The 16,516-nt window shown below is 44.3% G+C and overlaps 1 protein-coding gene across 1 annotated transcript; it reads left to right on the top strand.

The window, feature by feature from the left end:
• The first annotated feature begins 12,480 nt into the window (after positions 1 to 12,480).
• Positions 12,481 to 15,942, top strand: LOC149429989 (E3 ubiquitin-protein ligase TRIM39-like). Its single transcript, XM_089666280.1, has one exon. It carries the CDS (start codon positions 12,484 to 12,486, stop codon positions 14,077 to 14,079), a length of 1,596 nt encoding a protein of 531 aa, XP_089522406.1. The 5' UTR covers positions 12,481 to 12,483; the 3' UTR covers positions 14,080 to 15,942.
• Positions 15,943 to 16,516: the final 574 nt, after the last annotated feature.

Here is a 16,516-nt window from a genome sequence, read left to right as displayed (position 1 = left end):
AGAAACTCCTCTTTCTCGATCAGCTCATCCTCGAGCTGAGAAGGAAGTGACAGACAGCACAGCTACTGCAGCTGTGCTCTCTGTCACTGATTGCCGCCGATCGCCGGGAGATAGCCGCTAAGGAGCGGCTGTGACCCGGCGACTGACATCTGCGGCAGTGATACACAGGACAAATAGGGCGGCGGCGCGCCTCGCGCGCCCCCTATTTGTTTACAAAACACACGTCTTAAAACGTGGTTTTGCCTGTGAGTGCTGCTCTGCCGCCATATACAGTCAGGTCCATAAATATTGGGACATCGACACAATTCTAACATTTTTGGCTCTATACACCACCACAATGGATTTGAAATGAAACGAACAAGATGTGCTTTAACTGCAGACTGTCAGCTTTAATTTGAGGGTATTTACATCCAAATCAGGTGAACGGTGTAGGAATTACAACAGTTTGCATATGTGCCTCCCACTTGTTAAGGGACCAAAAGTAATGGGACAATTGGCTTCTCAGCTGTTCCATGGCCTGGTGTGTGTTATTTCCTCATTATCCCAATTACAATGAGCAGATAAAAGGTCCAGAGTTCATTTCAAGTGTGCTATTTGCATTTGGAATCTGTTGCTGTCAACTCTCAAGATGAGATCCAAAGAGCTGTCACTATCAGTGAAGCCATCATTAGGCTGAAAAAACAAAACAAACCCATCAGAGAGATAGCAAAAACATTAGGCGTGGCCAAAACAACTGTTTGGAACATTCTTAAAAAGAAGGAATGCACCGGAGAGCTCAGCAACACCAAAAGACCCGGAAGACCACGGAAAACAACTGTGGTGGATGAGCGAAGAATTCTTTCCCTGGTGAAGAAAACACCCTTCACAACAGTTGGCCAGATCAAGAACACTCTCCAGGAGGTAGGTGTATGTGTGTCAAAGTCAATAATCAAGAGAAGACTTCACCAGAGTGAATACAGAGGGTTCACCACAAGATGTAAACCATTGGTGAGCCTCAAAAACAGGAAGGCCAGATTAGAGTTTGCCAAACGACATCTAAAAAAGCCTTCACAGTTCTGGAACAACATCCTATGGACAGATGAGACCGAGATCAACTTGTACCAGAGTGATGGGAAGAGAAGAGTATGGAGAAGGAAAGGAACTGCTCATGATCCTAAGCATACCACCTCATCAGTGAAGCATGGTGGTGGTAGTGTCATGGCGTGGGCATGTATGGCTGCCAATGGAACTGCTTCTCTTGTATTTATTGATGATGTGACTGCTGACAAAAGCAGCCGGATGAATTCTGAAGTGTTTCGGGAATATTATCTGCTCATATTCAGCCAAATGCTTCACAACTCATTGGACGCTTCACAGTGCAGATGGACAATGACCCAAAGCAGACTGCAAAAGCAACCAAAATGTTTTTTAAGGGAAAGAAGTGGAATGTTCTGCAATGGCCAAGTCAATCACCTGACCTGAATCCGATTGAGCATTTCACTTGCTGAAGACAAAACTGAAGGGAAAATGCCCGAAGAACAAGCAGGAACTGAAGACAGTTGCAGTAGAGGCCTGGCAGAGCATCACCAGGGATGAAACCCAGCGTCTGGTGATGTCTATGTGTTCCAGACTTCAGGCTATAATTGACTGCAAAGGATTTGCAACCAAGTATTAAAAAGTGAAAGTTTGATTTATGATTATTATTCTGTCCCATTACTTTTGGTTCCTTAATAAGTGGGAGGCACATATGCAAACTGTTGTAATTCCTACACCGTTCACCTGATTTGGATGTAAATACCCTCAAATTAAAGCTGACAGTCTGCAGTTAAAGCACATCTTGTTTGTTTCATTTCAAATCCATCGTGGTGGTGTATAGAGCCAAAAATGTTAGAATTGTGTCGATGTCCCAATATTTATGGACCTGACTGTATGTACAGTGACTGGGCGGCATGCGGTTAAAAAGTGACAAGTGTTAAGATGCAATCAATATCCAAACTATATACGTAATAACGTGCAAAACCATGCTATCACTCTCTTGTGATAAACATAAATAAATATTTAAATATTTAAAAATAAATATTTAAAAGTGCTTCTTCTTCTTCTTCCACTTCAAATATGTGTTCAAGCCAAATTGTCACTCTAGTGCATCACTCCTCCAATAGCCCGAGTGCCTCCTCACCTCCTTCATTCGACCCTTAGGGGCCACAGATCATATAATATTGTGATGTTCCACACCGATATCAGGATAAACTTTGTCCCCACGACTCCACAACAACGCCTCTAACACACCGATATCCACTCAAAATCGTATTACCGGCTTAGGAAGACTCAGCCATGTAACCACGGACCATGGAAGAATAAACAGAAAGGAAAACCTCCATAGTGCAATATGTCTATTTATTAAATCAAAAAAGGCCAAATAAGCCACTCACATGCTCCTAGTTGAATACACACGATTGCCCATATCCTATGGGTGTACTGAGGAAATCAAGATGGCCGAAAACCGGAAGTACGTCACCGAGCTCCACCGGAAATGACGTCAATGCGCTCCACGCGTTACATTACTGTCACGTGGTGGATTCTTCTTCTTCTGGGCTGCAGAACCAGCTTATTGCTGCTGGGCTTGCACTGGTGTCATGTGGACAAAATGCTAAGTCGAATGAGGTTGAGGTGACCACTAAGCAAGATGTGTTTATCTCCACTAGCAACAATGTCCAAGGCAGCAGAGTTGTCCCTGGAGACCTACAAGAAGCTCAGTGAGCTGGAGGTTTCCCAGGACAAACTGGTTACGCTGCAGTGAGTGTTCCTCCAGAAGTGAATATCAACCTGAGCCTGTGGCTTGTTTAACAAAGGGTTAATGCCATCTGCCAGACCTTGAAATGGATGGAAATGTTTAATGGAGCGCCACCTGAGCACTGTGGTGAAATAGTGGTAGTGCAACCCTCTGGGTTCATCAATGTTCTTACTCTCTGGGGTGGTGAAATATGTGAGGTCTGCTGCTAAGACATTCTGTTTGTGTCTGTCCTCGGAAGGGTTGCCAACAGTCTGTAAACTTGACAGTTTTCAAACTTTTTTTTTTCCCCATAAATCAGGGGTTCTTTTAAGCAGAGTACTGGGGTGGCACCTCTGCCAATACAGAGTAGAAGCAAATCGGGCTAACTTTTTTCCCCTCTATATAACCAGGGTAAGTGTCAACCACAAAGTGAGCAGATGGCTGCAAATCCCTATATTTTTGACTTTTTGCTATAAAACATGTCCAGTAAAAAAAAATTATAAAATTAAATTTCGTCATAAATTTAGGCCAAAATGTATTCTGCTACATGTCATTGCTAGAAAAAAAAAATCCCAATACGTGTAAATTAATTGGCTTACGTGAAAGTTATAGCGTTTACAAATGGCGGTATAGATACTGGAATATTTTTTTTTTACTAGTATGGGCGGTGATCAGTGACTTTCTGACAATGGGGGGGAACTGACATCCCCAGTAACACCAGGACAGTGGTCAGTACTAATGGCACCGGGCAGGAAGGGGTTAACATGTGGGGTGATCAAAGGGTTAACTGTGTGCTTCACTGTAAGCTCACTGCTATGCAGAGCCATGCAAAGCAGTGTACAGGAGCTGATAGGGGAGAGATCTGTGTGTATACACAGGTCTCTCCCCCGTCGGTGATACTCGGTGATTGCCGGGTGCCAGCGGGGTATCACCAGCCGGGACTTGGTGATTGATAGAGATGAGCGAATCGAACTTGGCGAAGTGGAATTCGTTTTCGAATATTAGGAAAAATTTGATTCGCACCGAATCCGAATTTTAGCACACTTCGGATGCACGAATCGAATTTTCCCCGATCAGCCGGCAAAAAGTGTCACTGCAGAGAGCTCCGCTATTTCTGACAGTTCTCTGACAGTTCCTTCACATTTACAGCGGTTGAAACATTGTATCTATTTGTTTCCATTTAGGATACAGATGTTTTTATTCGGAAACAAATAGATACAATGTTTCAACCGCTGTAAATGTGAAGGAACTGTCAGAGAACTGTCAGAAATAGCGGAACTCTCTGCAGATACACTTTTTGCTGTACTGGAATTCTTCTTCTTTTCATTCTTCTTCTTCTTTTCATTCTTCTTCTTCTTCTTCTTCTTCTTTTCATTCTTCTTCTTCTTTTCATTCTTCTTCTTCTTTTCATTCTTCTTTTCATTCTTCTTCTTCTTTTCATTCTTCTTTTCATTCTTCTTCTTCTTCTTTTCATTCTTCTTCTTTTCATTCTTCTTCTTCTTCTTTTCATTCTTCTTCTTCTTCTTTTCATTCTTCTTCTTTTCATTCTTCTTTTCATTCTTCTCATTCTTCTTTTCATTCTTCTTCTCATTCTTCTTTTCATTCTTCTTCTTCTTTTCATTCTTCTTCTTCTTCTTTTCATTCTTCTTTTCATTCTTCTTCTTCTTCTTTTCATTCTTCTTTTCATTCTTCTTCTTTTCATTCTTCTTTTCATTCTTCTCATTCTTCTTTTCATTCTTCTTTTCATTCTTCTTCTCATTCTTCTTTTCATTCTTCTTCTTTTCATTCTTCTTCTTCTTCTTTTCATTCTTCTTTTCATTCTTCTTCTTCTTCTTTTCATTCTTCTCATTCTTCTTTTCATTCTTCTTTTCATTCTTCTTCTCATTCTTCTTTTCATTCTTCTTCTTTTCATTCTTCTTCTTCTTCTTTTCATTCTTCTTCTTCTTCTTCTTTTCATTCTTCTTCTTCTTCTTCTTCTTCTTCTTCTTTTTCTTCTTCGTCGTGCCCCGTGACTGCCCAAATGAGTGAAGTGTGCGGTGATTCTAAGATCGACGGCACTCATCTGCATGTCATACTGACTGACAGTATTATTTCTCTTCCCCAGCAGACTCCAAGGGCATTTAAATTAAAGGTACAGTGTTCTGCACTAATATAAAGGCTCTCTGAAGCCTAGAAACCCTTTTAATAAGTTAAATTCGCAGCGAATAAATTTGCATCGAATCAAATTTCTCCCGCAAATTCGGCGAATCAGCCGAATCGAATTTTTGAATAATTCGCTCATCTCTAGTGATTGACAGCCAAGGCTGCAAATGGCCCCCTACCCAGAAAATCACATATATATATATATATGTGTGTGTGTGTGATTTTGCGCACCCGTGCCACCCTGTAGCAGTATTTCTGCTATAGGGCAGTGTGGAAGTGGCTAAAGGCTGACTCCACTGTTTAGACCTCGTTTCATGTGGCACCCATATTTGGGGTGTCACATGAAACATGGTCATTTACAAGGTGTGCCTAAAAAGTTCGGTGAATGATATCTGAAAACAAACAAAACAGAAGATACAAATTACCTTTATTGGCCTTCAAAATAATCGCTATCCTGCACATCACACCTTTGACAATGTTCATAAAGCTTCTGGAAACTGTAAGCAAAGGCCTCTTGTGGAATCGATTGCAGAAAGTGCGCCTTTCATGACACTCTTCAGGCGGGCAAACTGAAAGAAGTCCACAGGCACCAGATCAGGAGAGTTTGGCAGATGATCAAGAACAGGTACGCCGGGCTGAGCCAAGAATTGGCACGCATGGATTGCACAGTGCGCAGGCATGTTATTGTGCAGCAACATCCACTGTCCGTTCCTGTACAACTCTGGCCAAACATGGCGGATGCGTTGTAGCAACAGTTTCAAATCTTCCTCGTAGAATGTGGCGTTCACGGTTTGACCCACAGGAATGAATTCCTTATCGATGATGCCATCTTTGTCGAAGAAGGCAATCAAGATTTTCTTGAACTTAAGACTTTTGCAGGCGACTCTTTTTAGGTTGTGGGGAAGATGGTGAATGCCATTCTATTGATGGCCGCTTGGATTCCGGATCGAACTGGTAGCGCCAGGCCTGTGATGATGGTTCACAGAAAGGATGGATCCCGGTCACACATGGTAATGAAATCTCCAGAGGTTTCCATCCGTTTTGCTTTCTGTTCATCTTTCAGCTTGTGTGGCACAAACCAGGAACAGATCATCTGCTTATCCAAATCTTCATAGATGACGGTGCGCACCATATCTTTGCTAATGCCCAATTGCTCCACCATCGTTCGTAGAGTCAGTCGCTGATCTTGTGCCAACATTTGTCGCCCTCCCTCGATCATGTCTGGGGTTCTGCTTGTTGACCTGAATGTGGCTCATCCTCAGTTGTTTCCTTCCTGTTGCAAAAACGTTTGAACCAGTCGTAAACACTTTTCTGCACACGGCTTCCGTCCGGTACACTTGCACCAACATTTCATGCATCTCCGTCACCGTTTTCCCCAATTTTCAGCAGAACTTCATGTTCACTTGTTGCTTTACTGCACTGTGACCCTACCTCTCACAGTGTTTGACTGTCCACAGGGACTTTACCCTGACGGTCACGTGTACTCCGCGCTTGGTGGCGCTTCTCGACGTGTCTCTGGATAGTTATGCCGATCCTGGCCCATGTTGCCGTTGAGAATTAGAATCATTCACCGAACATTTTAGACACACCTCATACATCATCCCCCTAAACCCAAGTCAGCCCACCTCCTTAAGCTCAATGGAAATACTACAAATCCCATCTGCCACAACAACAGAGGAACTCAGCACAGCACCTCCAGCATAGCCAACACTTCCTGCAGCTCCATAATAGAAGGTCTGTACCCAAGGGCGTATTTACCACAAGGCAAACAAGGCACTTGCCTAGGGCGGTATTTTTCAGGGGGCAGCACCTCCCCCAGAAGAAGGGATGAAATAAGTGACACGCGCACCATGGGAACCAGGTGGGAGCTGAGAGAAGCTGTGGGCTGCTTGATGGTGTATGCAGAGCCTGGTTCTCGTTCCCAGGGGATGTCCTGAGCTGGGAAGATGAGTGTCGTAGAGTCAGTCGCTAATCTTGTGCCAGCATTTGTCGCCCTCCCTTGATCATGTCTTGGGTTCTGCTTGCTGACCCGAATGTGGCTCATCCTCAGTGGTTTCCTTCCTGTTGTGAAAGCGTTTGAACCAATCTCTATCGCCGGGGGGAGGGGGTAGTAGAAGGCTCTCTTGGGTGAGGGGCAGGGGCAGACTGACCATTTGGAAACTCGGGCACTGCCCGAGGGCCCGGGGTCAGTAGGGGGCCCCATGAGATGCCCCTGGTACCTTTTTCATAAGCTTTTTTGAGTTTGGGTAAGGACACAGGGGCCCCATGATCCCCTATTGCCTGGGGGCCCTATGAGTTGTCAGTCCACCCCTGTGCAGGGGTGTTGTTGGTCAATGTCAGGCTCTTCCTGTTTGAGGGGGAAGGGGGAATTGTGTTGGTCGGTGTCCATAGGGGCAGATGATTTTTGTGTTGCCTGGGGCAGCACAAAACCTAAATACACCACTGCCTGTACCTCAGTATGGACATGGGGTTGGGGGCACATAATACAAGAGCACTGATTGCAATGCTCTGCACATTTTTTATTATATCAGTTTTGGTTCATTTACAAACTTTTTGCAAAAGGTGGACTATGCCTTTAAGGACTGGGCAAGCCAAATCTCTAAAATATAAGCTTTGCGTTTCAAAGTCAAAATCTGCATCTTTCATTAAAATAACACTTGGTGATCCTGCCATGAAGGTTCTTGTTCAGGCACTTCCTGTTACTGGGTGACAACGCTCAATGCTTGTCTGTCAACTGCACTCCTGTGTTGTCTTCTGGTCACACTGGGGTGGATTTACTAAAACTGGAACACCAGCATCATTTTCTTGTGTCCTCGAGTATTTTGACATCAGGCAGCATATTACAGAAATAAAAAAAATAAAATAAAATAAATGTTATATTTATTTTTTTATTTTTGTTGGTAACTTTTTCTTTATGTGGTCTGACGATCTATTGCAAAATATTGGGTCCATCCATGTGGTGGGTAGGTCTATTGTAATATGCTGCCTGATGTCGATATACTCGAGGCCAAAAGAAAATCGTGCTGGTGGTACGATTGGGATTAGGGAGTCTGGTAGTTTACTCCTGCGCTAGGAAAGGACTCAGTAGACCCAATAGGAATGTTCTGGAATTTTCTGGAATATGCACCGCTTGCTGCCCTCAACAGACCGGGGTGGTCCGAATACACTGGATACAAACGGAGAAACAGAAAAAGGGCTCACCGACCTAGTGCATTATCGTTTAAAATAATTTATTAAAGAAACAAAAATAGGTATCATACTCACAATGGACATAATAACACAGGCATGTCAAACTGAACAAGACGTATGATCCAAACAACATCTGAGTCCATACGATGGAACCCTGGATGACCAACTGGCTAACGCGTTTCGAGGACACAACCTCTTCCTCAGAGCCAACTTCCAATTTGAGCCTGTGACTACAAAAATATGACATTGGTAAGTTCCATTCCTTCCAATACAAATAATAAAGAGTGTGATATCATCTTAGAAATAGTATGAGCTGGGATAAGTGTAGGAGCCTCAAACTAAGAACTTAAACCAATGTTTCTGAAAAGAGATCCTGACAACATTCATCACAATACGAGTTCATGTCCCCTTTTACTAACTCTTATCATATCTTCAAACTGTCTAGGATCAGACAGAGGGACACCTTTTAGGACATAGTATGTATGAAAATGACACACTCCGTGCCACACCCCTATACAAAAACTATGAAAAATTAATATGCCAAAGATGATTGGTTAAAATTCTAAGGTGCTTATTTCACTATTACTTTTTCCTTTACAGTGGGTTTTCAAAACAACAAATGCTATCATTTAGAAATTGCATAGAATATTTACCTCAGTAACACTTTTTGTAGTCAAATATTAAAGTGTTACTAAACCCCGATCCTGAATTCACTATATCCGGTCTCCCCGGACCCTGCATTCACTATATCCGCTCTCCCCGGACCCTGCATTCACTATATCCGCTCTCCCCGGACCCCGCATCCTCTATATCCGGTCTCCCCGGACCCTGCATTCACTATATCCGCTCTCCCCGGACCCTGCATTCACTATATCTGGTCTCCCCGGACCCTGCATTCACTATATCTGGTCTACCAGGACCCTGCATTCACTATATCTGCTCTCCCTGGACCCTGCATTCACTATATCCGCTCTCCCCAGACCCTGCATTCACTATATCCGCTCTCCCAGGACCCTGCATTCACTATATCCGCTCTCCCCGGACCCTGCATTCACTATATCTGGTCTCCCCGAACCCCGCATTCACTATATCTGGTCTCCCTGGACCCTGCATTCACTATATCAGGTCTCCCCGGGCCCTGCATTCACTATATCTGGTCTCCCCAGACCCTGCATTCACTATATCCGGTCTCCCTGGACCCTGCATTCACTATATCCGCTCTCCCCGGACCCTGCATTCACTATATCCGGTCTCCCTGGACCCTGCATTCACTATACCCGGTCTCCCTGGACCCTGCATTCACTATATCCACTCTCCCCGGGCCCTGCATTCACTATATCTGGTCTCCCCAGACCCTTAATTCACTATATCCACACTCCCTAGACCCTGCATTCACTATATATTCATAATGGTGGCCTGGGTGGAATTCAGAATGCTGGGTTTGAGGGGGGTGACAGACAGGGTCACCTGAGTGCAAAGCAGAGAGTGGACTAATTGCTGTGTGTGAGCTGCTGCTGTGGGGAATTTACTATCTGCTGCTAGAGAGATTGGGCCCTTTAAGAACAGAGCATACAGCCATCAAATAGCCTTATTGCTGCCCGCAGGCTTGACTGGGACTATTCTCATGTGCACCAACAGCACAAATGGGCCCAAACACCAGCCGGCTGAAGAGTTGGGACTAAAAACTGTCCCCTTACAGCTGATGCACAGAGACAATTGTTTATTGCCTATGCTAGGAGGTACCTGTCAAGGGCACCATATCCTAGCCATTACTCACTACTCACATTGCAGTTAATGCTTACATGCACTCTTTATTCATGACTTTGCTGATACGTTAATTCCGGTCCAATCACTCAGAACTCTATTCTAAGTTACTTTGGCATAGTGGTTATTATGTCTAGTAGACTGTGTCTGAACCTACGTACTGTATACTCATTACTGCTCAGGCCACCATTTACAGTTCATTTACCATTATGCAGTCTTGTGTCTATTTTCTGATACAAATTCATAGTTGAGTTAGCGGTTATCCATACTTGTGTTCATACCATACACCCATTCCAAATAGCTATGGCACCAGAAGAAATCTAGGACAAGGAAGGGGGGGGGGGGTGGCAGAAGGGGCACAGTATCAAGGGAGGCATGCTGGGAGCTTCAAATTCTCCTGCAACTCACTGACAGGTGTGGACTTTGCCCCAATACCATGATCAAAGCTGCCAAATTCAATCTTCACTCGTTCAACCATCACCAGTGTTTTATGCACTCCTGACCCTGACATTCTGTATGTTGTGCACTCCTGACCCCTGCATTCTGTACATTAACCACTCCTGACCCCTGCATTCTATACATTAACCATTCCTGACCCCTGCATTCTGTACATTAACCACTCCTAACCCCTGCGTTCTGTACATTAACCACTCCTAATCCCTGCAGTCTGTACACTGACCACTCCTGACCCCTGCATTCTGTACATTAACCACTCCTAACCCCTGCAGTCTGTACATTGACCACTCTTGACCCCTGCATTCTATACATTAACCATTCCTGACCCCTGCATTCTGTATATTAACCACTCCTGACCCCTTCATTCTGTATATTGACCATTCCTGACCCCTGCTTTCTGTACCTTATGCACTCCTGGCCTCTTCATTCTGTATGTTATGCACTCATGACCCCCGCATTACATACATTACGCACTCCTGACCTCTTCATTCTGTATGTTATGCACTCATGACTTATGCAATCTGGGCCTTATGCAGCCCTGACCTCTGTATTCTGAATGTCATAAACTCCTGACCCCTGCATTCTTGCGTTATGCACTCCTGACCCCTGAAGTTTGTGAATTATTTGCTCCTGACCCCTGTATTTTGTGCAATATGTGTTCCTGTTCTTCGCATTATGCAATATGCACTCCTGACCCCTGCATTCTGTAGGTTATGCACTCCTGACCCCTGCATTCTGTAGGTTATACACTCCTGACCCCTGCATTCTGTAGGTTATGCACTCCTGACCCCTGCATTCTGTAGGTTATACACTCCTGACCCCTGCATTCTGTAGGTTATACACTCCTGACCCCTGCATTCTGTAGGTTATACACTCCTGACCCCTGCATTCTGTAGGTTATGCACTCCCGACCCCTGCATTCTGTAGGTTATACACTCCTGACCCCTGCATTCTGTAGGTTATACACTCCCGACCCCTGAATTCTGTAGGTTATGCACTCCTGACCCCTTCATTCTGTAGGTTATGCACTCCTGACCCCTGCATTCTGTAGGTTATGCACTCCTGACCCCTGCATTCTGTAGGTTATACACTCCTGACCCCTGCATTCTGTAGGTTATGCACTCCTGACCCCTGCATTCTGTAGGTTATGCACTCCTGACCCCTGCATTCTGTAGGTTATGCACTCCTGACCCCTGCATTCTGTAGGTTATGCACTCCTGACCCCTTCATTTTGTAGGTTATGCATTCCTGACCCCTGCATTCTGTAGGTTATACACTCTTGACCCCTGCATTCTGTAGGTTATACACTCCTGACCCCTGCATTCTGTATGTTATGCACTCCTGACCCCTGCATTCTGTATGTTATGCACTCCTGACCCCTGCATTCTGTAGGTTATACAGTCCTGGCCTCTTCATTCTGTACATTATGCACTCATGACTTTAGCATGGTCTCAGCACAGCACCGCTGGGGAGGGAGGGGCAGACTATTTTCTTACTGTCTGTCCTTGCCATGTGACATATCACATGACTGGAGTGAGGAAGAAGGAGAATCTGCCTTCATTCCTGGTGGCTGCCATGCTGAGACTGAGGTGTGAACTGCGAGTATACGTGGGGAAGGGAGGTGGGCACCGTTTGCCAACTTTGCCCTGAGCACTGAATGACCTTGTTCTGGGACTGAGTCTCCATGTATCTTTAATGCAATCAGTATTGGGGCTGACATGCCAGGATGGTGATCCTTATTTTCAAAAAGATGACCTTTATTTGAGTCCAATGAGAATGAAAAAAAAAATTGAAGTCACATGGTTAAAATAAATGATTGTGTTAAAGCTTTGTGAATTGAGCCAAATGCCTTTCATGGGGAGAAATCCGCTGTTAGGGTTAATTACATTTTATCTAGTTTGTGTCCAGAACACACAAAGAACAGATCTCATCCATTATTTGGTCCATGTTTCTTATCACAGCCTCAAGAAAATTCATGGAACAAAATGTTTTCTCCAACTGAAATCTAAGAATGACCCATAGACAAGTGGCTTACTCTTTACACATTGATTTATGGAATAGACAATAAGTCAAACGTTCTTGTTCTGGGTTCTTCCTGCCTGGAGGGGTTAACTTGTGAAGCCTCCACCCTCTTTATGAAAATAGATTTGTAGTTTCGTTTCTTCTTCTTTGTTTCCAGAATGGCGTTGGCCGCTCTAGGAGACGAGCTGAGCTGCTCCATCTGCCTGAACCTTTATACAGAGCCGGTGTCACTGAGATGTGGTCACAACTTCTGCCGGGATTGTATTGTGACTGTTCTGGATACACAGAGGGGGTCTGGGGTCTATTCCTGTCCGGAGTGCAGAGAGGAGTATGCAGAGCGCCCTGTGCCAGAGAAGAACAGGAAGTTGTGTAACATTGTGGAGAACTTCAGATCTACTGAACAGAAAGAACAGATCTTCTGTACGTATTGTGTGGATTCTGCAGTGGAAGCCATAAAGACTTGTCTGCAGTGTGAGACTTCTATGTGTGATAAACACCTGGCAGCCCACAATGAGAAAGTGGACCATGTGTTGATGGAACCCACCTCGTCCTTTAATAATAGAAAATGCTCCATCCACAAGGAGCTTCTTAAGTATTTCTGCTCCGAGGATACCATCTGCCTGTGTGCATCCTGCTGTTTGGTGGGGAAACACAGAGGACACAAAGTGGAACTTCTAGAAGAGGCTTTGGAGAAGAAGAAGGAGAAACTAAGAGATGTTTTAGAAAAACTGATTATGAAGAGAGAGACAACTGAGAAGAAAATTCAGAATCTACAGCACCAGAAAAGGAAAGTACAAGAAAAAGATAATGATGAGAAGAAGAGAGTCACTGTCCTTTTTGAGGATTTCAGGAGACAACTGGAGGTCCAGGAACAGAGAGTTCTGAGTGAGATATCCAGGCAGGTAGAGGAGGTCTCTCTGTCGGTCACTGATCTCATCATACAGTTGGAGATAAAGAAGGATGAGTTGTCCAGGAACATTGGTCACATTGAGAAGTTGTGTAAGATGACCGACCCAATAACTGTCCTACAAGATCATAAATCAGATACTGACGATGTCCTTCAAGACCAAGAATCAGACTCAGGTGACCAGAATGTGGAAGAATCTTCTGTTCCTGATATGGATGATTTTATGATGTCTCTTGTGTTGCACAGATCTATAACCAATCTTATCACTAATGTGCAATTAAAAAACAACTTCTGTGTACAGGATGCAACCGATCTGCTACTTGATCAAAAAACTGCCTATGTCTTTGTGGCTTTATCTGATGACCAAAGAACAGCATCCTGCTCTGAAACACAACATACTCGCCCAGACTTACCAGAGAGATTTACAGAGTACCCTCAAGTGATAAGTATGGAGAGTTTTTCCCATGGGAGATATTACTGGGAAGTGGAGGTTGGTGACTGTGGGGATTGGGATGTGGGGGTTTGTTATCCCAGTATAGAGAGAGATGGAGATGACTCTGGTATTGGATATAATAATAAATCCTGGAGTTTTGGTATAACTGAAAATAAATATGTATCTCTACATGACTCTTTGAAAAAGATGGTAAACCTTAAATCCCCTGTGCAGAGATTGGGACTATTTCTGGATTATCAATCTGGCCGTCTATCCTACTACCAGCTGAGTGACCCCATCAGACATCTCCACACCTTCACCACCACCTTCACTGAACCCCTCCATGCTGCTTTCTATCTGAATAATGGAGCTTGGTTGAAGGTGGTATCTCCAGTGTTTTCTATAAAACCATAATTGTTTCTTTTTTTTTTATATAATTATTTTTTACAGTTTTATCATCAATACAAACTTTAACCTCTTCCCGCCCAGATTATTGTCAAATTATGGCTGGGTTTGACATTCATCATTCTAGGTGGATGTCATATGACGTCCCCCTGGAATGTGCCTGGCATGCACCCCATGGGCCGTGCTATTGCACGATCTGTCCCTGGCTGTGCCCATTAGACACAGCCAATGGCTAATCAGTGTACTGGCCCACTGCCGCCACCATGTGATTGTTCACATGACAATTATAAACCATGAATGGCTTCAATCGGCACCATATGATTAGCTGTGGCCAATCACAGCTAATCACAATACACACGTAGTGTATCAATTTCATTTAGAAAAAAATGGTTGCTTATACCAGTGAAATTCACTGGTATGAGCAATCATACTGTTTAAAAAAAATAAAATCCTGATCACTTCCCCAGAGTAGTATGTTACTATGGTAACACTGTAATGCTCTGGTTACAGTGTGTTAAAAATATATATATAATTAAAAAAATGTTTTTAAAGTATTTTTTTTTTACATACAGTCACCAGTCAGTGTCATTGATCACTGCCACACTAGTTATATGATGATGCTGTACTGCATTGGTGACTTTATGTAAAAATCAAAATTGTGAAAAAGAAACTTTTATTAATTTCTTCCAAAAAATTATGACAAAAGATTACAACTTCAAAAAACTCGCCATGCCACTTACTAAATACCTTGGGCTGTCTACTTTCCAAAAAGGAGTCATTAGTGGGGTATTTGTACTCTCCTGGTGTTTTGGGGCCTCAAGAAGTGAAATAGGCAGTCAGTAGATCAGGACTGATCAATTTTCAGATTTATACCATAGTTTGTATATTCTATAACTTTCCTACAGACTACATAATAAACACTCATTTGGGTTATTTTCAGCAAAAAAATGGAGCCAAATACAGGTTGGCATAAATTCGTGAAGAAAGATTATTTATTTGCAAAATGTTATAATAGAAACATACATTATAACATGCCTTTTCAAAATTTTTGGTCATTTTTGTTTATTTAGCAAAAAAAAACCCCAGTAGTGATTAACCCCTTGATGCCAACGTCACACAAATATGCGGCCTCACAGAACTGGGCATTTTTCTCGCAGGACCGCATATTTGTGTACCTGTCTTTGTGCTGGGAGCGCACCGAACAGCGTGCTTTCAGAACAAAGACCTGGGTGTCACTGAGAGCCCCGGGTCCCGATCTAACAATCGGGACCCGAAACTCCAGATTCCAGGTCACATGATCGCTGTGATAGCCTCTGATTGGCTACAGTGATCTGTCACTGCACAGCCTGGCCCCCTTGGTTTTCTCTGAATGGAGGAGAGAGATACATTGTATCTCTCTCTCTCTCTCTCTCCCCTTGCAGAGAGAAAAAAAACAAACTGTATAAAGAAAAAAAAAAAAGATAACTAACTAAATAAATAAATATTAAAGTGTTATTAAACCCTGCATTCACTATATCCGCTCTCCCCGGACCCTGCATTCACTATATCCGCTCTCCCCGGACCCTGCATTCACTATATCTGGTCTCCCCGGACCCTGCATTCACTATATCTGGTCTCCCAGGTCCCCGCATTCACTATATCCAGTCTCCACCGGACCCAGCATTCACTATATCTGGTCTCCCTGAACCCTGCATTCACTATATCTGGTCTCCCCGGACCCTGCATTCACTATATCCGCTCTCCCCGGACCCCGCATTCACTATATCTGGTCTCCCCGGACCCTGCATTCACTATATCTGGTCTCCTCGGACCCTGCATTCACTATATCTGGTCTCCCCGGACCCTGCATTCACTATATCCGCTCTCCCCGGACCCCGCATTCACTATATCCGCTCTCCCCGGACCCCGCATTCACTATATCCGGTCTCCCCGGACCCTGCATTCACTGTATCCGCTCTCCCCGGACCCCGCATTCACTATATCCGCTCTCCCCGGACCCCGCATTCACTATATCTGCTCTCCCCGGACCCTGCATTCACTATATCTGGTCTCTCCGGACCCCGCATTCACTATATCCGCTCTCCCCGGACCCTGCATTCACTATATCCGCTCTCCCCGGACCCCACATTCACTATATCCGCTCTCCCCGGACCCCGCATTCACTATATCCGCTCTCCCCAGACCCTGCATTCACTATATCCGCTCTCCCTGGATCCTGCATTCACTATATCCAGTCTCCCCGGACTCCGAATTCCCTATATCTGGTCTCCCTGGACCCTGCATTCACTATATCCGCTCTCCCAGGACCCCGCATTCACTATATCCGCTCTCCCCGGACCCCGCATTCACTATATCCGCTCTCCCCGGACCCCGCATTCACTATATCCGCTCTCCCCGGACCCCGCATTCACTATATTCGCTCTCCCCAGACCCCGCATTCACTATA

This window comes from Staurois parvus, unplaced genomic scaffold, assembly GCF_062004578.1.
Source record: "Staurois parvus isolate SC_StPar_1 unplaced genomic scaffold, SC_StPar_1.0 ptg002668l, whole genome shotgun sequence".
NCBI classification, from domain to species: Eukaryota; Metazoa; Chordata; class Amphibia; order Anura; family Ranidae; genus Staurois; species Staurois parvus.
The sequence above is the reverse complement of the archived record's forward strand: the minus strand, read 5'-3'. Positions and strand labels throughout refer to the sequence as shown.